Source organism: Onychostruthus taczanowskii, unplaced genomic scaffold, assembly GCF_017590055.1.
Source record: "Onychostruthus taczanowskii isolate IOZ18803 unplaced genomic scaffold, ASM1759005v1 scaffold112, whole genome shotgun sequence".
Lineage (NCBI taxonomy): Eukaryota > Metazoa > Chordata > Aves > Passeriformes > Passeridae > Onychostruthus > Onychostruthus taczanowskii.
In genome coordinates this window covers 1,762,394-1,783,588 of record NW_024497852.1, presented here as the reverse complement: position 1 = coordinate 1,783,588, position 21,195 = coordinate 1,762,394, and the positions used below count along the sequence as shown (strand labels likewise).

General features: G+C 38.3%; 1 protein-coding gene across 6 annotated transcripts in view; it reads left to right on the top strand.

Annotated features, from left to right (window-relative positions):
- EPS15L1 (epidermal growth factor receptor pathway substrate 15 like 1) overlaps nt 1-21,195 on the top strand; it is a 45,823-nt gene that overhangs the window by 6,837 nt on the left and 17,791 nt on the right. For 3 of the 6 annotated variants that reach the window (XM_041426140.1, XM_041426177.1, XM_041426167.1), the window contains exons 7-23: nt 365-490; nt 1,984-2,043; nt 2,376-2,612; nt 3,166-3,323; nt 3,779-3,935; nt 4,670-4,732; nt 6,250-6,335; nt 6,690-6,762; nt 7,291-7,452; nt 8,265-8,462; nt 8,718-8,882; nt 10,786-10,912; nt 11,030-11,080; nt 11,454-11,590; nt 12,615-12,675; nt 13,035-13,117; nt 14,588-14,720. In XM_041426140.1, the coding sequence (XP_041282074.1) occupies nt 365-490; nt 1,984-2,043; nt 2,376-2,612; nt 3,166-3,323; nt 3,779-3,935; nt 4,670-4,732; nt 6,250-6,335; nt 6,690-6,762; nt 7,291-7,452; nt 8,265-8,462; nt 8,718-8,882; nt 10,786-10,912; nt 11,030-11,080; nt 11,454-11,590; nt 12,615-12,675; nt 13,035-13,117; nt 14,588-14,720 (2,077 nt within the window). The remainder of the gene's footprint in view (nt 1-364; nt 491-1,983; nt 2,044-2,375; nt 2,613-3,165; nt 3,324-3,778; nt 3,936-4,669; nt 4,733-6,249; nt 6,336-6,689; nt 6,763-7,290; nt 7,453-8,264; nt 8,463-8,717; nt 8,883-10,785; nt 10,913-11,029; nt 11,081-11,453; nt 11,591-12,614; nt 12,676-13,034; nt 13,118-14,587; nt 14,721-21,195) is intronic. The other 3 variants (XM_041426148.1, XM_041426186.1, XM_041426158.1) reach the window with 3 other exon arrangements.

Here is a 21,195-nt window from a genome sequence, read left to right as displayed (position 1 = left end):
TTTCAACTCCAAACATTTTCAAAGGTAAAAATTTAATTTAAAAACTTGTAGTTACATGTTCTTTAAAGAGGGAGGAATAAGTTTTGGTTCTGTAGAGTTTATCAAAGTTACTTTAAAACAGAAGCACACCTTGTCTGCTGCATGGTAAAATCTCCCAGCTGTCATAACCTTTAGATTTAGGAGCCTAATTTGAAAGCTTTCTCTATGGGTTTACATTTAAATACAGTACAGTGGCACTTGCAAGAAAGCTTGGAAATTTAAGATGAATACATTACTGGCCAGTCTTAATTTCTTGCAAGATCTCATTTTCATTACTCACACAGACACACTTTTTTACTTATTCAGACTATTTCTTACCAACTAGGTGGAAGAAAAAGCAAAGTTTGATGGTATTTTTGAAAGCCTTTTGCCAGTAAACGGTTTACTTTCAGGAGACAAAGTAAAACCAGTACTGATGAATTCAAAGCTACCTCTTGATATCCTCGGAAGGGTAAGTAAGTTGTTTAGATTCAGTTTGTCTCTATTTAGCTTCTTGTAATTGCAATGTTAAAAATGTAATTTATCAACAGAGATCAGGTTTTGGCTGAGGCATGCTATAAAGCAGGAACATTAAGACTCTGAAGTCTTCCACTTAGAAATAAGAGTAAGAGTAGTAATTTCAACCCTAGAATAGATAGGCTTCATTGTCGCTCTATTCATTTAAGAGTGGAAATTTGATTTTGGTTGTTTAAAAACAAGAAAAAGCTTTCCTGAATCCTAAGAGCTGTTAGGACATTAGATTCTGCTGTTTTGTCATTTTTACAAATACTAAATATTAGATACATCATTAAATCCATTCTCTGTTTGTACAGGAGAATACCTTAAAACATCCTCCTTTATTCATAGTGCAAACTGTCAAGTTGGTTTTTCTTTCATGTGTATTTGTAAATACTTCCAAGGTCTGAGTTTTATCCATCCATTGTATATTTACAAGGGAAACAGACCTTAAAGTATTTTTCTGCCTCCATTAAAAACACGTTCCTTAATGCTTTACATATTGATATTTCTGAGTACATTCTGTGTCAGAGTTCTATCTGCATTACATACTTTTATCTCTTCAGGAAGAAGTGCCTCTTGCTCTGTATTATCTATAAAATATAAATATGATTTGTTTCAATTCTGTACTTGAGTATTGTGAAGTCTTGAAAGGCTTCGGATTTTATCTTGTTATTGTCACAATAGAAATTCAGGAAGCTTTTGCCTCTTCCAGAGAAGTTTGTGGACAAGATAAGGCACTGAGGAAATGGACAAAGGACTAATCAAGGAGCTTAAATTTGTCAAGGGTCCAGTGAAAAAAAAAGAGTTCTCACAATTGAGCCTCAAGTCTTGGCTTTTTGTGGACTCCACTGTCCCCAGGTCATATTGATGATTAAACAGTGCTGTGTTGGAGTTCACAAAGTTTTGTATCTCTCTAAATCTTCTGCAAGTTTCATTGACTGTGCCTCACCTAATAATGAACTGAAGTTGATAAATGCTTAAATTCTCTCCAACACGAAATTCAGGGGGCCAGAGGGAGCTGCACATAGTTTTAGTTTTTAGTAGAAAACCCTAATCATCTAGGAATGGAATAGGAATTAGAGATGTATCAAATTTTCCGTTGAACTTTCTTGTGAGGAATTTGAATGATCTGCTAGCCCACACCCTCTGGGCAGTTCTGAAAGCCACCTCTGAATGCTTTTACTCAGCTTGATGACTCTGTAATTGCATCACAGAAAGATGAAAAACCTGCCTGAGTTGCAGCCAGAATTTGTTAGAGCCAGTGTTTATTCATGTGGCCAGAAAACTCTAATCCGATCTGTTTCATCAAAGAATTTTTAGATAGGTAGTATAACTAATATGATCTTCACCAAAATCTATGAGGAGTCTTTAGAGGGCATGTTAATACAATGAATACATAAAGTGTAACTTGGTCTGCAAATAATTTTTTAATCTTAATTGCTATAGGTCTGGGATCTCAGTGATATTGATAAAGATGGGCACCTGGACAAGGATGAATTTGCTGTGGTAGGTTGCTTTAAATTCTCAAATCACAGTCTAGTCTGTCAGAGCAAATAGCTCATTTCTTTCTCAAGAGCTTTGCAGCTTTCTGTGCTACCGTCAACTGTTCTAATCTAAATTGTTCACATGGAGCTATTTAGTGACCTTCCTCAAGTCCATCTGCTGACTCTTGCCTGTGTCAAGATTAAACTTGTTGGAATTACATTCAAAATTAATTGCTCTAGTTTACATTTCTAGTCTTACTGTCTTTGTTTTACTAGTATGTAAATGACTGACACAGGAAGATCTTCTGCTTTTTCTAATAATTGTGAATGTTATCTGACCTTTTTGCCTTTCAGGCAATGCATTTGGTTTATAGAGCTCTTGAGAAAGAGTCAGTTCCTTCACAATTGCCCCCCTCTCTCATACCACCTTCTAAAAGAAAGAAGACATCGGTCTTTCCTGGTGCAGTTCCTGTTCTCCCTGCAAGTCCTCCCCCAAAAGACAGCCTCCGTTCCACCCCTTCCCATGGCAGTGTCACCAGTCTGAACAGCATAGGGAGCTTGTCTCCCAAGCACAGCGTCAAACCAGCACAGGTACATGTCTTTCTTTCTTTCTTATTTTTGTAGATCTTTGTATTTGTAAGCTGTAGGAAAAATAAATACATTTTTTGATTTCTGCCTTATGTGTTTGGGTGATTTGGGTGGAAAGGGTGAAATGAGAATGGTAAGACTGGAAAAACATTGGGTGAATTTTAAGCAGTGACCACAAGGTAGCAAATCTTAGGGGGAATTTTCACTTTATGTAGAAAGTGGAACCACAGAAAGGTTTTGTTTGTGTATCTGCTTTAATACCAAAGAAATCATTAACCTGCTTCTAAATCTCCTGCTATTAGCATGACTTTTTATGCCTAATTGGGTTTGTATTTCCAAAGAATTAATGCTTTTCAACTGATAAATAGCTGTTTATCAGTGTTTTTATTCAGATAAAAAGTGTGAAGTTAAAACATGCAGTGAAAATACTTATTTACCAGTCAGACTGGAGTATGCAAGATGTTCAGCACATCCAGCTCTGGATAATGTCATATATACTTAGTGTATTCATAAAGACTATTTCTGTTCCTTTGAAATGCCAACCTTTGTTTTGCAGCCAGCTGTTAATTGGGTGGTACCAGTGTCTGAAAAAGTGCGATACGATGAAATTTTTTTAAAAACAGACACAGACCTGGATGGGTTTGTGAGTGGCCAAGAAGTAAAGGACATTTTTATGCATTCAGGTCTATCTCAGAATCTCCTAGCACATATATGGTAAGAATTCCATACTAGCTGCATTTTTATAACTTGCTGATCTGGGAACTCAGATTCAGAATGTGATCCTAACATTAAGAAAACACCAGAAACAAACAAAAAACCCCAACTTCTTTTACTTGTCCACATACTGCAATATGTGGATTATATGGAAAATTAAGGGAGAAATAAATACTCCCTTTGCTTTTCTGGGAGTGGGGGCAATAGGTCAGTCTGTGAATTGTGATTGTCTTTTGAAGTTCTAGTGCTCTAAATATTTTCTCAGATTAACACTACTCTGTTCAATTAAATATGTGTAATAAAATACTGCACTGTTTATGGAAATCTGACTAGAATGAGTAAGCTCTGATGAGGAAGAAATAAAAAGAAATTACGTGTATATAATGCATGTATTTCAGGCTTTTTAGTAGAGCAGAAATAAGATTTTCTTGTTTGTATGATCTGTTTTTTATCAGGTCTTTGGCAGACACGAGACAGATGGGAAAGCTCAGCAAAGACCAGTTTGCACTCGCCATGTATCTCATTCAGCAGAAGGTCAGCAAAGGGATTGATCCTCCACAAGTGTTAACTCCAGATATGATCCCTCCCTCAGACAGAAACACACCCATCCAGGTAAGTCAGCAATTTGTTGTAGATAACACTGAACTTATGTGCTTTAAAAGTAATGGGCTTTGAGTATGAATTTTATGTGGGTTTTTTTTTAATATTATGATAAAGAATTGCCAATATTTTTTCTTATCTCCTCTTACAAAATTCTTTTAACATTTGAAAATATAGCTAACTTTTTAACAACCAAGACAGTAAGTAAAGAAAAATGCAGTAAAATATTCCATAAACCGAGGAGTAATAATGCTGGAAAAAGTCTAGCATAAAGAATAATCCTTTGTCATACAGAAGATTGAGTCAGGGAACTTGTAACAGCAAATATTAAAAGCTGGTTGAGCATCATGTCCTTGACTCTGATCAGCACCATATTCCTCCCATGGAAACATAAATTTTTTTAATGGCTAAATGAGGAGTGATGACTTCCTGGTGTGAGGGATTCATCCTTTGTAGCGGTCCACAGTCCTGTATCCATCAGTGCTAATACCACTTTGCTGGAGATCTGATCCTTTGCTGACCCTGCTTTGTTCCTTTCCTTGACAGCATGTCAGTGCATTTCTGAAACTGAATTGAAGAAATACTTCTGTCATGTTACTACATTCACCTTTTCTATAAATTATACTGTGTTTTTCTTTACTTTTATTTGCTTTCCCTAACCAGAAACCTTTGGAACGCTAAATATATTTTAATTATTGCTGTTGCTACAGTCCTCCTATGGTTTTTCCTATATCCTTTTCCTATAGACTCTATCAGGTTACTTGACCCCTGTAGGAACTGAGATCTCAGCACTAACAGAAATGCGGCGGGTGAGTAACTGCAGTGTCTGAAGGAATGCACGTTTCTAATGTATGCTGTTTGTAACTTCAAAAAAGTTTTTATTTCTACACCTTTGCCTGCCTTTGCTCTTGAGTTCTGTGCCCCTTGCTCTTGGCGTGGTGATAATGTCACAGCAGTGTGAAGTGCCCAGCACTGGCTGCCAGCCTGGTGATGTTCCTTCCTTCAGCAACTGGAGATGTATTGATCTGGCAGGAGGTTCCTGGGACAGGCAGCTCAGTGCTGTTGAAATTACTCCTGGACTAGTTATCTGCAGTTGTGAGCAGTAAATACATCTTGGTGTGAGAACTTTAAGCTTCCTGCTATTTTCAGTTAATTGATATTTTTTTTCCATGTAGTATGTGTTTAGCTGAGATTAAGATAAAATAAACTGTATGCTGCTGTGAGCTTAGTTAAGTGACTCTTATCCTAACCAGTGCAGCAGCTCATTTTAATTTATTTCATGGTCATGTTGGGTGACACGTGGCTGTGATCCTGTCCAGCATTCAGTACAAGTCTCCCAGCAAATCTGTATCTGGCCTGACAGCATATAAGTGATTTTTGATTTGCTACCTTGAAGAATTTGTCTGTATTGTTGTTGTTATTTGTGATTATTTAATGGCATATTACCAGAAAAATGATCCCCCAAAAGTGAGGACTTAATTAAATTATTTAAACTGTGTATTCACCTATTGTTTCCACAAAAATGTCACATCTTACTCTGCTGATCTTGGCTTGTTGATTGGGTTCTTGTTTGTTTTTTAATGTTTAATAAAGCCCAGCTTTCTGTGGTTATCACAGCAGTCTCAAAGTGAGTGAAGCAGGCAAACTCTGTATTCTTCTGTTTGAAATGCTATATAAAAATTGTAGGTCTCCTGGCTTGTCAGACTAGCAGTGAGTTCAGTGCTGCAGTTTTTGCTCAGTTGTGGTGGGCTTTTTTTCAAAAAGCAATCATTTTTATAGTAACAATAACAACCAGTTTTGTACCTAATGCTTACATCCATTCTTAACTTATCTAGAAGGCAGGGGATGCCCTGTGTAGCTTCCCTGATCCATGCTTGAATGAGTGTAGAAACAACCTACGGGAAATGGGGTATAATTGCAGAAATTGCCATTCATCTGTGACAGGGCTGTAGAAAACTGGAATTACAATCTGATTTTGTTAAGTCTTCTGTAAATTTTATTATTGACTATAGCAGAACTGAGTTTTAGGTTCTGAATTTTAATTCTACAAATTCTGCAATTTCCTTGTTGGCATTGTGCCTGTTCTTTCACTGCTGTGTGTTCAACTGTCCTGTCTGTTAAACAGGCATATTAAGAATTCTCCTGTCTCATGGGTAGAATTGTGTGGCATGTTCCTTGCTTGTTACAGAATCATTTGATGTCTCTTATGGAATTTTGCAAATGCAAATAATGAGGATTTTGTATCCCACCTCTGTCCTCAGCCTTTGTTGAAGGAAGCGCTTCTGTTACTACTTGATATTTTAATAGATTGTTTCATTCTTAACAGGATAGTGCAAGTTCTGTTGGATCAGGAGAATTTACAGGGGTGAAGGAGCTGGATGATATTAGTCAAGAAATTGCACAGCTGCAGAGGTAATAGTTGTGGACTGTTAACAATGTCTTGGTGTAGAATAACTAAGTAAGTCTGTAGTACTGATGTGTCAGTTTATTTTCTCTTAGTCTTTTTGTCATTATTTGTTGCTGTAATTGGTGATGAATTTCTTAGTGGTACCCTACGGGTGACTTCAGAAGATTAATGATGGGCACAGATAGCATTTTTCAAAGAATAATTGATACCTGTGCACCTTTTCTTCTTTGAAGAATACATGAGAATACAGGCTGGCATTTTTGTCTGCATGGTGTTCCCAGAATAATATTTAATTGATTTTTCCATGTGTGTTGTGTTATTTAACTAATCACAAATACATGTTCTTGTTTATCTGACAGAGAAAAATATTCTCTGGAGCAGGATATTAGGGAAAAGGAAGAATCAATCAGACAGAAAACCAATGAAGTTCAGGTAAAAACTGTTTATCATCAGTAGTTTTCATGTTAATCTAAGTAATACGTAGCATTTTTTCTGTTGTTCTGTCATTCTTTGTCGTTCTATCATTCTTTCTGTCATTCTTTCTTTCTTGGGATTCCTCTAACTGGCAGAAAAATATTAATTTTACTGTTCTCCATCAGAAGTGTTTACATCTGATGCTGGCTAATATAAGCATAGTATATGTGAACAGTTGGAATGTCTTTTTTGTTAGTGTTTAACTAACATGTAATTTAGGAAATCAGTGTTTGGAGAGATTGGTTTTGGTAATTAGGATAACTCAATGCAATGTGCTCTGTGTCACAGTCCCTTTTCCTTCTTGTGAGCAGTGATTTATTTCCTGATGTCTTACACAAGTTCCTGCAGAAACAAAATAGGCCAACGCAGGGTGTAGCCTATATGATATAGAAAATATTCTGAATTTTGCTGAGTTCTTTGTTTGTGGCTGATGCTTCCTTAAGACAACAGCTAAATATGAGTTACAAGTTGTTGAATTTTCTTCAGGAGCTGCAAAATGATTTAGATAGGGAAACGTGTAACTTGCAAGAGCTGGAAGCTCAGAAACAAGATGCCCAAGACCGCCTGGATGAGATGGACCAGCAGAAAGCCAAACTGAAAGATATGCTGAATGATGTAAGGCAGAAATGCCAGGAAGAAACACAGGTGGTAAGTGGATGTTAATTTTGGACCAGCTCAAGAGCAAAATGTCTTCTGTTGAGGGAAATTCTATTTATTTAATAAATAAACTTACTTTCTTTTTACCATAAATAGCAATTTTTACACAAATACAGAGGTCCAAGAAAGGATTTTGCTGTCTTTAATACCTTCCATAAAGGTCATAAAAGAAAGGTTGAACCTGATGATCTCCAGGGGTCCCTTTCTACAGGAATTATTGTTCTGACAATAATTTAAACATTTATTCAGCCTAATAGGGCAGTTGAAAATCAGTAGTCCTAACCCATGAGACAGACCGTGGCAGTGGTGCTGGTTTTGATCACTCTGAATGTCATCAGGATTGAGTTTTCAATGGAGTGGATTCAATTGCCAATGGAACTAGGATGTTACCTTAAGGCAGAAACTTCCTGTATAAGGAAGTCACAGAAGAAAGTGTATAAGGAAGGTTATAAGCAACTCTGTAGTTTTAACTCTTAAAATCAACATCAAACTACTTGATAAATGTTTGAATGGGACCAAGTTCTGAAGGTGAACACCTAGGAAACAGCTTTTGATTACCTTTATAAGTAGTGCGGTATTTCTCTGATTTAAAATAGTATTTCTAGGTTTTATTGAATGTGCTTTTATCAAGGATTTTGTGTAACAGCAGAAGCAGCATGCATTTCTTCATATTAAGTTCTAAAGATTTTCCTTAGTAGTTGATAGGTTGCTGTACCACTTTCTATTACTTATTGTAAATTCACCATTTAATAAGTCCCATTTATTCCAAATTTCATTCTGACTTTTCTACTGTGTTGTTTCAGATTTCGTCACTAAAAATGCAGATTCAGTCTCAGGAATCAGATTTGAAATTACAGGAAGATGACCTTAACAGAGCAAAAACAGAGCTGAATCGCCTCCAGCAAGAAGAGACTCAGCTAGAGCAGAGTATCCAGGCTGGGAAAGTGCAGCTTGAAACAATAATCAAATCTTTAAAATCAACCCAGGAAGAAATAAACCAGGTACTCACTGTACTTTATACAATTTTTTCCTTCTTGAAATGAGTTGAAAAATTATTTTTCAGAGGAGGAAGAAGTCCTGGTTCATGAAATAAGCCTTTTTGATGGGTGTTTAGTAGGGAAATTCCTGGTTTGAGTCAGGAAGCATTCAATTCTGTTGGGGATAAAATGCAACTGTCAGGCACCAGTGTTTAAGGAGACCGTAAGAATGACAGTGTTCTTGAGCGTGTAACATGCTAAAGCATTTTTCCTTCTCAGGCAAGAAGTAAACTCTCTCAGCTGCAAGAGAGCCATCAGGAAATGAATAAGAGCATTGAAGAATACAATGAAGCTCTCAATGGGATTCATGGTGGGAGTCTGACAAATTTAGCAGACATGAGTGAAGGCCTTGGGCAGACAGAAAGAAGCAATTATGGAGCTTTGGTAAAAGAAACCACTGTTATTTAATATATTTTACACTAATTAATCTTCTGACTTGCACCTTATCTGAAGTATTGTTTAGCTGGTATTTGGCACATGGTCTTGTGGATTTGTAACCTGTCACATGTTCACTCTCAGGGCAGAGGTGGGGCTTTATTTCCAGTTTAGTGTTTCATTTTTTCTTGCATTTTTTCTTCTCCAGTTTACCAAGGTGAAACCTTCTTTTGCTGAAAATTTTCCTTTATCATGTATTTCCTTCTTATTTCCAAAGGAAGCTCTACAAATTTCTGCTTTAGATTGAGTTATATTTATTACATATCCCATGTTCCCTTTCTGAAAGGATGGTTCTTTTGCTTAAATAATTTTCAGCATCATCTTTCTCATTTATTGCGTTTTTATTTAATCAGCATTTTTTCCCAAATCATAAAATCTTTCAAGTTCTTAAACATTTTTCGAGTCAATTTCTTTTGGGTATCTAATGTTGATTTGGGTATTAAATATTCCTCTAAAACAAGAATTTTCTTTTGTTTTTTAAGCCTGTTTCTTGTCTTAAATATGACAAGATAAAACTTGCATACTTACTTGATTCTGCTTGTGGCCATTCCTCATTATGGAAACATGTTTACTGTTGTAAGCACAGTATTTGCTATGGGTTTAGTATGAAATTGAATATATAATGTTTTATTAAATATTTACCAGGCATTGCTGCCTTTATGCAGTACTTTACATTTGCTCTGTAAAATCAAACTGCTCAAAAGAAGAACAGTGTAGATAAAAAAGAACATTGAGAAACATGTACTAAAGGTCTTAAAACACTTTAGTGCTTAGTTTCTGTGCTTGCACGGCTTGCATAAGTATATTTAATTTCCAGTGAAAACTTCCAGATGTTTTCTTGCAAAACCTAGGAGCCACTTACTGGCAGAAAACACCAGTCTATGTTCATAGCAGTTTTTTTAAACCATTGTGCCACTTTCCTGTTTCTCAATTCTTCCTTCCTTTTCCTTCTCTCCCCACCTCCCTCCCGCTGTTCTGAGAAGTATTAGTTAGGATGTTTTCATTTGCATCTTGAAAAGGGATGAAAGAAATCCTGTCTCTTTCTGGTGTTGGGGGCAGTGTAAGTGGGTAGCTGTTTCTGGATCTTCCTTATGCTGGGATGGCTCTCATTGTCCCTGGAATTCTGCTGTGCAGGTGCTGTCTGCACTGGGGGTTTCATCAGAGACCTCCAAACCAGACCCAAGCCTGGGGTATCATTCAAATGAAATGTCATGAAGAGGGTCCATAACTTCAGTTTGCTGCTTGTTCATGCAGGGTATTTTCTGCACTTGACAAATGTAGGTTTGGCCTCTGCTGAGAAAGCTCTTGTCATCAAAATGTTGGGGTGACTCTTCCTGCATGAAGTGCTTTATCATGGGAAATCAGTATTTGGAGCTTTAAGCTCAAAGATGAGTCAAGAAGCAATCCAGTATCTGTCTACTCTGTAGTAATCTGTTGTATTTGCAGTCCACAGATTATTTTTGTATCCTTTCTTTTTAAGTAACTGTCTTACTTGAAGCTGAGCTATAATGGCAGAGAAGAATTTTTTGATAGCGTGATGCTTGGGGTTGGTTTGCTTTTGTTATTTAAGTATTTGAGAGATGAATGTATTAGTATGGACAACAGTTTGACATTTAATTGCTATTTATACTGTTACCTTTTGTTGTTCTGTGTAGCCTTGGGGTACACATTTCCTTCTGCCATGTAATAACTTCTACTTAGAAGTCACATATTCAGTAAGTTCTTTAGGAAGTAATTTTAAAGACTGTTAAACAAGATCCAAGACAGCATGCAATTTCTGCTTAATGGGTAACTGGGCATTTTTATTTTTATCATGACAAGCTGCTGTGATGTTTCTCCTCTTAATTTTTAGGATGATCCGTTCAAGAATAAAGCCTTGATGTTTACCAATAATACACAAGAATTGCATACAGACCCATTCCAGTCAGAAGATCCTTTCAAGTCTGATCCATTTAAGGGAGCAGACCCCTTCAAAGGCAGTAAGTGACAAGTGCTTATCCTAGGACCTTGAAGACCAGTTGTTGAGTAAATTATATTTTCACAAACTTATCTTGCTAAATAGCAGATAAAACAAATTGTTTTTGTCTTCTGCATAGGTGACCCATTCCAGCATGATCCTTTTGCAGAACAGCCACCTGCTCCAGCAGGTAATAGCCCTTTTTAATTACAGCAGAGATGTATAAACAATTTGTAGCCAAACACAAAGATTTACAAACACAGAGGAAGCGTACAGGTTTCCTTGGCTTCAGATTTTTGGTTTGCACGTGGGAACATAGAAACCCAACTGGTGTGCATTCAGAATCAATATTTTTAATGAGAAGTGTGTAACTCTTTATTAAGTCTGAATGCTTCATATACATAAATGCCCTATGTAGAGAGATCTCTGGAAGTCTGTCAGATTTATCAAAACATTGTGTTTGTGTAAGAAAAATTGTATCAGTGAGTGTGAGGTCAAATATAGGATGTTCTTTATAGACATACTAGTGCTACATTGTATTTACTTTTTCATGCTCTTTCTAGATCCCTTTGGAGGAGATCCATTTAAGGAAAGTGACCCATTTCGTAGTTCTGCCCCTGAGGATTTCTTCAAGAAACAGGTGAAGAGTGACCCATTTACCTCAGATCCATTCACAAAAACCCCCACTTTGCCCTCAAAGGTCAGTAATTTTTAAATCTACACTTAATAGATTTCTTTACTATTGACAGGCTTATTGTCTGAAAGCTAAAAGGAGTGAAATAACACAAAATACTTTTTTCCTAACCGATGAAATATCATTAATTGTATTCTTAAAATGCAGCTATGGATTGTTTAGGCAGTCAGCAATGTTCTCTCTGGTTCCATGATAATGAGGTACATTCACCATGAAGGTAATTTTAGGTGGATATTTTTCCTCTCTGTTGGGAATTTCAAAGCAGCAGCACCCACTCATTCCCACCATTCCCTCCATCCCATAGATTTCTGCAGTCACATAGTGAATGAGAGGGAGGAACTGCTCTGGCTAAAGGATGCCTGAGTCCTCAGCAGACTCTGGAGCCAGCACAGTGGAGGGACTGCACAGAACACACTTGTTATAGCCATAGTTGCAGTTCTAAGCTGTCCTGATGTCCATGTGTGTGCTTGTTTGGAGGGAGTATGAATTTTTTTGGGGTTTTTTTATTAGTATTTTCCTCATTCTTATGCAATTCATTGAGTGTTGCTACCCAAGACCAATTTCAGACTGTGGGAAGTTAGTTTGCCATGCAGTATAGGATTGTACTTAAAAGCTGACTTGTCAAACTGAAGAGCAGCTGTAAAAACCATATGTTTATAAAGAAGCAGTATACAGACTCTCTGATTTATTAATAATATAAATGCATGACCCAAATATTCTGTCTGTTGCTTGAAGGCAAAACAATTCTGGGTGTATTTTCATATTTTGCCCTAGTAACTAATGTTGCATATATTTCAGTGGGATGCGCTTCTCACTTGTAGGTACCTATTAGTGCACTTGGCTGTCAATAACCAAATGCACTAATAATGTAAATTTCATGTAATCCGTTGATTTTATCCTACTCTGTCCACTGAATAGAGTGGTCTGAAACTGGAAAGTGTTTGTCTTAAAGCAAGAGATTTTGATAGGCATGAAATGGGAAGTGCACAGTCCAGCAGAAAAATAATTATGTATATCTGTTCTTATTTAGCCTGACCCTTTTGAAAGCACTGATCCTTTTACATCTTCCAGTATCTCTTCAAAAGGTCCAGGTAAGAAGTAAACATTTTATAATGAGGTATCTTTTTATGAAAGAAGAATCAAATATAAGAGTTGAGAATAAAGAGTCTTGTGAACCATTGGCAAAAAGCGTCATGGTCTTGTTACAGTTCATAAAGGCTGTCTTTGTAGCACTATATATGTCACTGTTTTCTTCTCATATTTTCCCTCCAAACAACTGGTAGAAAACCTATTGTTTTCTGGAATTCTCTTTGAACATCTCATGGCAGGTCAAAATGCAGGTGTGTTTTAATCACCTGCCTAGTTTTGTGCCTTATTGGCACCACCAAGCATTCCTTGTAATGCTTAAGTATTATTCAAAATAACTTTTTTTTCTGCACATCTGTTCCAGATCCATTTGGAACACTGGATCCATTTGGAAGTGGTGCTTTCAGTGGCAGTGAAGGATTTGCAGACTTCAGTCAGATGTCAAAGGTAAAAGTTAAAAGGAAAGCAACTGTCCTTTTAAAATGTATGTAGAGACACTTTCTGAAAGAGTGTAATATGATTGTAACTTTTTAGCTGACAGTCTGGTTTTGTTGATTTTTTTCCAGTCAGCCTCACCAGCTAGAATTTTCCAACCATGTCAGATATGGCAAAGTATTAGTAAGACTGGTAGATTCAGTAGGGATAAATAAATTTTTCACAAATATTTTCAATTACCAGATCAGGAAAATAAGTTAACTTCTGGTTTTAACTTGTAAGAAGAGGTAGTTGTTGCAGATATTAATATATTTCAGTGTCCAGCCTTCATCTAAGTCCTGGAATTTCCTTCTTGGTTACTTCATAGTAAGTATCCTGACTTGTTTCTAAGCTTATCATAAAATCCTTAAGGTTGGATAAGGCCTCTAAGATTGAGGCCAACTTTTAACAAAATACTATGCTACTAAATAAATGTAACCTAACCTTACTCGGCTCTTAACAGTCAGTCATTCTCTCCCATGTTTTAAGTGTGCAATTTCTGCTCATTTTAAATAGCAGATGAAGAAAAAGGTTCAGAAAAAAATGCATAATTGGAAAGGTCTTGGTCTGCTTTCCTGAGGTGGAGTTTGGAATTTAGTTAACTCAGTGCCCAACTCCTTACATTAGTTCTACAGTAACACTTGAACACTGTGGAGTAAATGTTAAAAATAAAACAGGTTATCATTTCACTTTAATTACATTTCTTGGTGGGTTTTTTTCCTCCCCTAACTTTTACTGTTTTGGGGAGGGTTTTAGGGGTTTTAGCTCTCCACTAGATGGCAACAGCCTTTACCAATAGACATGGCTGGCTTGAGGTAGAAATTTTAGCAAAGGTTTGACTGCAATTTTAACCTTTTTCACAAAATTCCTCTTTCTTCATTTCACAATGTTAAATTTCCCTACATGGCACAATACTTACTTGCGTGCTTCTTAATCAGTTGGAGAGTCCTTTAGAAAAGCTGTCTGAATATAGGAAGATTTGAACACATGCTTTTGGATGTTCCCTAAGGTTTTGACTAAAAAGTCAAATACCTATGTGTAACTTCAGAAGAGTTTGGAATAAAAGTTATCCCTTCTGCTTTGTTTTTCCAGGTTCTGTCATGGTTCTTTTTATTAGAGTGAAGGTCAGGCTGTGGTATGACTGTTCATTGCCAAATAGTAAAAAGCAAAGTTTTACTTCCTTTTATTTTCTCATCAACTTTTTTGCTAGGACTAAAAGTTCTAGAAATACTTAAATGATTAAGAGCATAAGGTCTTTGAATGTTTATGGAATGTTAGCACCTCTGTCATTGGGCTTTAGCCTCCTATGCCACTGACAATTCTGTACATCTGCCCTCAGGTTTTGAAGTTAATGCTTTTACTTGACTTTACCTGTAGCTTCATTGAACCACAGGTATTCTACAGTGTGCTTACATCCCTTTTCTTTTCTTTTTTCTCATGTAGTCAGTAGCTTCAGACCCCTTTGCCTCCTCTTTTGGAGGGGCAGGATTCACAGATGACCCTTTCAAAAGCAAATCAGACACACCAGCATTACCACCCAAGAAAAATGTCCCTCCACGACCCAAGCCACCCAGTGGTAAGGAGGTTTTCTTCTTTTAAAAGCTGCTTCTTTCAATTTACAGTGTATTGCTGGATATAAGAGCAAGCTGACAGTCTACTATGTCTTATATTTCAACCATAGAGGAAGATGTGAAGTTATTATTGGTAAATTGACAAAATTATCAGTAAACCAGACTGAAACTCTTCAAATTGGAAAACAGATGATGAGAGAGTGCTATTACAGATCTATAAAATCACATGTGGCAGGAAAAAAAACAGGGGGAAAAACCCTGTATTTTCTAAGTAGGCAACATATAAGATTAGTAAATGGCATCTTTAAAGTAAATAGGTTTGTTTTTATATGGTAATCTAAATTCAGGATTTATTTCTATGTTTGCCAGAGAATATGGTGAATGCAAAAAAGTTTAAATAGTCTTAAAAAAACCTCTAGATAATTCTCAGAAGAAATAGAGACAACAGGGTGTACCAAGAGCCAAAATACTGGCTCCAGCTCCTTTGTAGCTGAGTAGCAAGGCAGTATGACTGTGGCTGCATCTTTATATTGTTTTGATGTTCTTCCTGAGGCATCTGCCACTAGGTACTAACAAGATCAGGGTGCACAGTTAGACCTATCCTGATCTGTCTGTCCAGGTAGGATCATTCTTGCATTTGCACATTACTGTGTGAATTAAACACAAAACACTTTCTGAATATATATGATTTTGTTCCTGCTTCAAGTCCATTATTTATGGAAATCTGGGAGATTTATATATATCATTAATTGAAAATAAGGTCTCTCTTAGTGGAGCTTCAATTTCTGTTCTCCTTGTAGTTGTTTTCAAGATATTCAGCTACCAGTGAAACTGTTTAAAGAACTGAAGCCATGTAGTTTCAAGTCTCCTTTTAACAACAATGGCAGAGTTCAGTTGATATCAAGAGGGAACTTTCAGTTGACTCAAAAAAATAATAGAAGCTAGATGCTGCGTATGGATAGGCACAGAATTTTGTACTAAACACATTGATCATCATGTATTTATATATCCACAGACAGTATTAGGAAGCATAGTACAAAAAGAACAGATCCATGATTAATGTCTCCTGCAGTGTGTGGATTCTCTGCCTTTCTGCTGGTGCATTTTGGAGCAGAGCAGGCAGCCTGTTTGTGACAGGTATTGTTGATCTGGCTGGTTTTGCAAACCAGTTATTCTAGAACAAACTCCTCGGATAATGTGAAAAGTGCTTGCTTATTACCAAGGTATCCTTAATGTCATTACCTATCCCATAAATTGATCCAAGATACAAAAGATACTATTTCACACAATAGACTTACAAGCAGACCATTGCAGCAATATTAGTTTGTTCCTGTTGCTGTGATTTTATTGCTTAAGAGATGATGGTGCACCCTAAAACCCTGAAAGCAACAAATGAGAGGATTTTTGTAGGTGAGTATGGATGCAAAGTTGTCAGGAAATACTCTAGGATTGTGGAAAAGCCTTTGAAGCAGTTTGTTCTATGCTTGCTTCGTGTATTTTCTACTATTTTGTGCTACTCTACTAATGAGTTTTCAGTAATTAAAAAAAACCCCACATAATATGCATGTTGACAAATATCAATCACTAGGAGGGACATGAATAAAAGGAGAAATAGAAACACTGAAGGGAATCTTATTTCACATTGTGAATGATGTTATTTTTCTTTATTTGGTTTTCAAGGAAAGAATGCAGGTGGCCATCTTTCAAAAAAATATCTACGTAAAATATTTTAGGGTTAATAGGGCCTCTATAAAGTTGGACAATTCCAATAAATACTAGATATACCCATGTAATCTCTTATATGTGGTTTCTATTTCTTGTTAAAAACATGATTAATCTTAACAAACACAGTGTAATAGTAGCAGGAAAGGTGAGTACTGACTCACCTACATGAGGGTTTTTGGGTTTCTGTGTCCTCATTCCCTCTTTTGTACATATTGAGGAATTTGGGGAATATCCAGCTGTACAAATATGTTTTTAATTTAGGCATGTGCACTCAGCCTTTAATCAGTTGGTTAAAAATTGGTTGGTTTAAGTGTGCCTCTTCCCCCCTTCTAGGGTGATAGAATATTTGTGAGGTTCTGCGCTCTACCAAAAGCAAATGTTGTTATGACAAAATAGGCTAAGGAGGAAACAACAGGGTTTTTTTTAAAGCAAATGTGCCTCGTGTGTTTATGCAGTTCTACTCCTCCCTTCCTTCCACAACTAAGGCAATCTTCAGTGGTTACTTAAAGCATGAGAAATTATATAGTAATATAATGTGATTGTAGCAAGAGATACAGGCATAAAATGTGTGTTAGAATGGGCTCAGCAAACAAACAACAGACAAGAAACTTCCGTTGTTTCTTGCCTTTCTTTAATTAAAAAACAAGTAAGTGATGAAGATCTTGCTGAAGAATGAATAAATGCTAATTATTACCAGACAATTTGTAATTTGCCTTTCTGTTCCATGCTCATACTCTTTTTAGTAAAACCGTTCTTTCTGTTGGGGGGGGTTAATATTGAAAAGCACTTTTGTGGTTTGGTTGCATTTTGGTAGGCAGGTGCAAAAGCTCTAAAAGGAAACTTTACTTGTCCTCAAACCTCTGCACTCAAGTAGAAAATAATAAATACTTTTGCAGGGCATTGGAAGCTGATTTCCCAGGCTTTTGATAGTGGAAACTCAAAAGGATCCACCAGGGATTGTTCTTGATTAGCCCTGATTTGGTGCTTTCTTTGTGTGCAGCTTTTGCATGTGACATGCAAGCATTGTGTGATGTCCCACTGAGGGATTGCACAGTGTCCTGGACCAAAGTGTGCCACAGTTCTCACCTTGCCCATGGGTCTCTGTTTTGTCCAGATGAATGAGGAGTTTGGCATCAAGTCTCATCTGTTTGCTCTTTGTTTTCCTTCATGAAAACAAAGAGCAAACACAGCAAACCCTTGCAGCTGAGTACAGGATCAGGGAACCACTTAAAATCATGGCATGTCCTGAGTTGAAAGGGACCCAAAAGGATCATGGGGCGAAACTGCTGGTCCTGCACAGGATACCCCAACAATCTCACCCTCTGAAAAGCTGGAAGCGTTGTCCAAGCACTTCTTGAGCTCTGACAGCCCTTGGGCTGTGACCCCTGCCCTGTGGAGCCTGGGCAGTGCTCAGCACCCTCAGGGTGCTTTCCCCGAGCTCCATGCCAAGCCCTGGCACAGCTCCAGCCCTTCCTGGCCTCCTGTCCCTGTCCCAGAGCAGAGCTCAGCCCCTGCCCCTCTGCCTCCCCTGGGCAGGAGCTGCAGCCCCCGAGGAGCCTCCCCTCAGTCTCCTGTGCTCCGGCTGAACGAGCCAAGTGCCCTCAGCTGCTCCTCAGAGCCTTCCCCAGCTCCGTGTCCCTCCTTTGGGCACTCTGCAACAGCTTTGGATCCTTCTGATCTCGTGGTGCCCAAAGTGCCCCCAGCGCTCAAGGTGTGGCCACCACAGTGCAGAGCAGAGCAGGACAATCTCATCCCTTGTCGGGCTGGTGATGCCAGACCCGGTGCCCTCCAGAACATGGTGACACTTTGGGCTGCTGGGGCACACTGGTGACTCAGATCCAACTTGCCACCAGCCAAGGACTCCCAGGTCCCTTTCCACATGACTGGTCCACACCCTTTCATTCCCCAGTCTGTCCCTGCATCCAGGACTGCCCTGGCACAGGGGCAGGATCTGGCACCTGACATGTTAAATTGGTGATTGCCCAGCCCTTTCCTTTGTCAAGATCTCCGTGCAGCACATCTCTGCCTTCAAAGGAGTCAACAGCTCCTCCCAACTGCAAGTCATCACCACACTTACTTAAGTCTGCCTTCCAGTCCCACATCCAAGTCCTTCTTGAGGAAGTTGTAGAGCACAGGTCCTGAAACGGAGCCTTTTGGACACAACCTGTGTTTACCATACAGTGATAGTCAGAGCAAAAGGCCTTCAGATGTACCTGGAAAGACCTCGAAAAGGAGTTTGTGGTTCAGGAGAGCTGCTCTCATATCCAGGTTCTGGACACAGTCTTTGCACAGCGTGTAGAGAAACTTCTCTGCTGCTGCAGGGGTTGTCAGTAGCAGGATTGCTGTAGGTCATCAGGTCTGGTCCTACACATCCTGACCTGTTCTGCTTGTAAAGTGAAAATGGGTTGGTTGTTGTTTTCCTTGGTGTGTTTGGTTTTAGTTGATATTTGGGTTTTTTTCACCGCTGGAACATTGAGGAACAGCTGTGTTCTGAGTGTATTAGCAGATCAGTTCACAACTCTCTCTGGCTGGTACTATCAGGCAGGGATAGGGAAACCCTTATTGTGTGGCATGGGTTAGGCACCCTTGAGATCCATATCTTCCCTTTCTTGAATACTGAGATTAAGAGTGGATATGACAATCACGAGATTATTTAATTAGATTTGTATCTTGAGTAGAATCTCAGCTTTATGCTAGTTTTGCTCATCATAAATAATTTTCTTTCTTACTCTATTGTTGACCAGTCTGTCAAGATCTTTTAGATGTTTCAGAGTCCTCATCTGATCTTTGCTTGGTCCAAGAGAAATCTCATGTTTGTTTTTATGGTAAAATACTCTATTGAGTATTTATTCAGTAGAACTGTTTGGAGGTTGAGTGCAGAATCTTTAAAGAGAAGTGGAGGAAGGTTAATATTCAGTGAATCCCAATAGAGAATAGCAAGGAGGTGTTCCAGAAGGAGCAAACCTTGATACTAGTGTACCTCAAAGCTCCAGCTTACTGTTTCATGAAAAGACTTTGAACTATCTCTGTCCCATACCTGGTTTAAGATTCTCTTTAGGTTGAGGAAGATCAGCCAAGAAAAAGTTCTTTAGCTCTTCTGACAAGACTCTTCAAATGAAAATCCCAAGAGAATGTGTGCATGTTCTTCAGTAAGGTGTTAGTCAACTTGAAGGTCCTAATGAACATTAGGTTTCATAGAGCTCCCCTAGGACTTGGCTGGAGTAGTTTGATGTTCAGCAGGTGCTACTGGAGTGGAGCGTTTTGTAAATTTATTGATATTATATCTTGAGTAATGCTCAAAATGCACTGAAGAAATGCCACTGCTTTGTGTAATGAGCTGTGATAAACAGAAAGCAAATAACAGTAAAGTATCTCAGCATTCTTAAACGAAGGTGCCCTGTGACAGGAATCTGCATTCCGCTGCACATTATTTTCTCAAACTCCCCTAAAACATTGTTGAGTTTTGTAGATTTATAAGTACATTTTATGTGCTGGCAGAGGACTGCCTGTGGTGTTCAGCACTATCGGACTTGTGGTTGCTTTATATTTCTTATGCAGGTTCTCAAGCTTTATGGGACTTTGGTGTAATTAAGAATAAAAAAATATGAAAGAACTGGTAGACTGAAACCTGTCAGTTAAAATGGCTCTCGTAGGTTCTCACAGATTAAAAATTATGTTTTCTGCTGTGAGCTGCAGATTGAAATCAGTCAGAGTTCGCCGCTAACTAGTTTCTAGGTAAAAGTTGTTGATTACAGAAAGAGAGAAACAGATTTTTTTTTTTCTTTTTCTCTTTTTTTTTTTTTTTTTTTTTTTTTAAAGTACAGGAAGTTACTGTGTGGGTGTCAGTGATTGGGTTATAAGTAAAATGCTCTAGTGCTTTGATCGTGGGACCTGTTGCTTATGCCCCACCCTTACCACTTCCTTTCAGTGCAGCCCCATGCATTCCACATTGCGGTTATAGCAGCGCTGTTAACCAGTGAGATTAACCACTACTGACAAGCATATGACACATTACTCTCTATGCTCTGGACTCCTTGTCAGGCCCTTGAGTTCCTGAAGGAAGCCACTCTATCCAGGGAGGATGAGCAACACTTGACCCCTCCTGTTACAGAGAGTTCCTTCCCCATCAAGTTAGCACCACAACAGGAGTGTGTGTGACCTGGATTCCAAGGGGACAAGGCACACCAGGTTGTAGGATACAATCAGGTCCCAGTGCTACCTTGCATTGTCTTGGTTTTTAGCGCCAAGTATTCCCGTAGGCCTCCTTAGGGATGGGAGAGGTAACACACACCCAAGTGTCAGAGGGATAATTTAGTGCCTTTAAGGCTCCTGGCGCATTCAGTGACCTGCGCCCCATACCCACCACTCCGTATTCCTGCATGGTGCTGAAATGACAGGATATAGTCAGTGTCACCAGGTGCTAGTTGGCATCCTCCAAACAAGTGTTACTGGCCCTGCTCAACTAATGATGGTTCAGGTGCACATGGTTGCTGGAGAAGGTCAGAGACAACATTTTTTGCCATCAAGAAGTTTGGATGAATGTGATTCTGCCTTAATCGTGATTCCAGGAGTGATGGATGAAGTACCCAAATTTCAGGATGCATGGAGAACCCTAGAACTGGCAGTAGGTTCAAAATGGCTTCTCATGCAAAAGTCACCCTGAAGCCTCCAAACTGGTACCCTCAGTGTTTCCATGACTTGTGCTGGCAGCATTCTTACCTTTAAGATCTTTCCTGTTCAAACCATTCTGAGGTT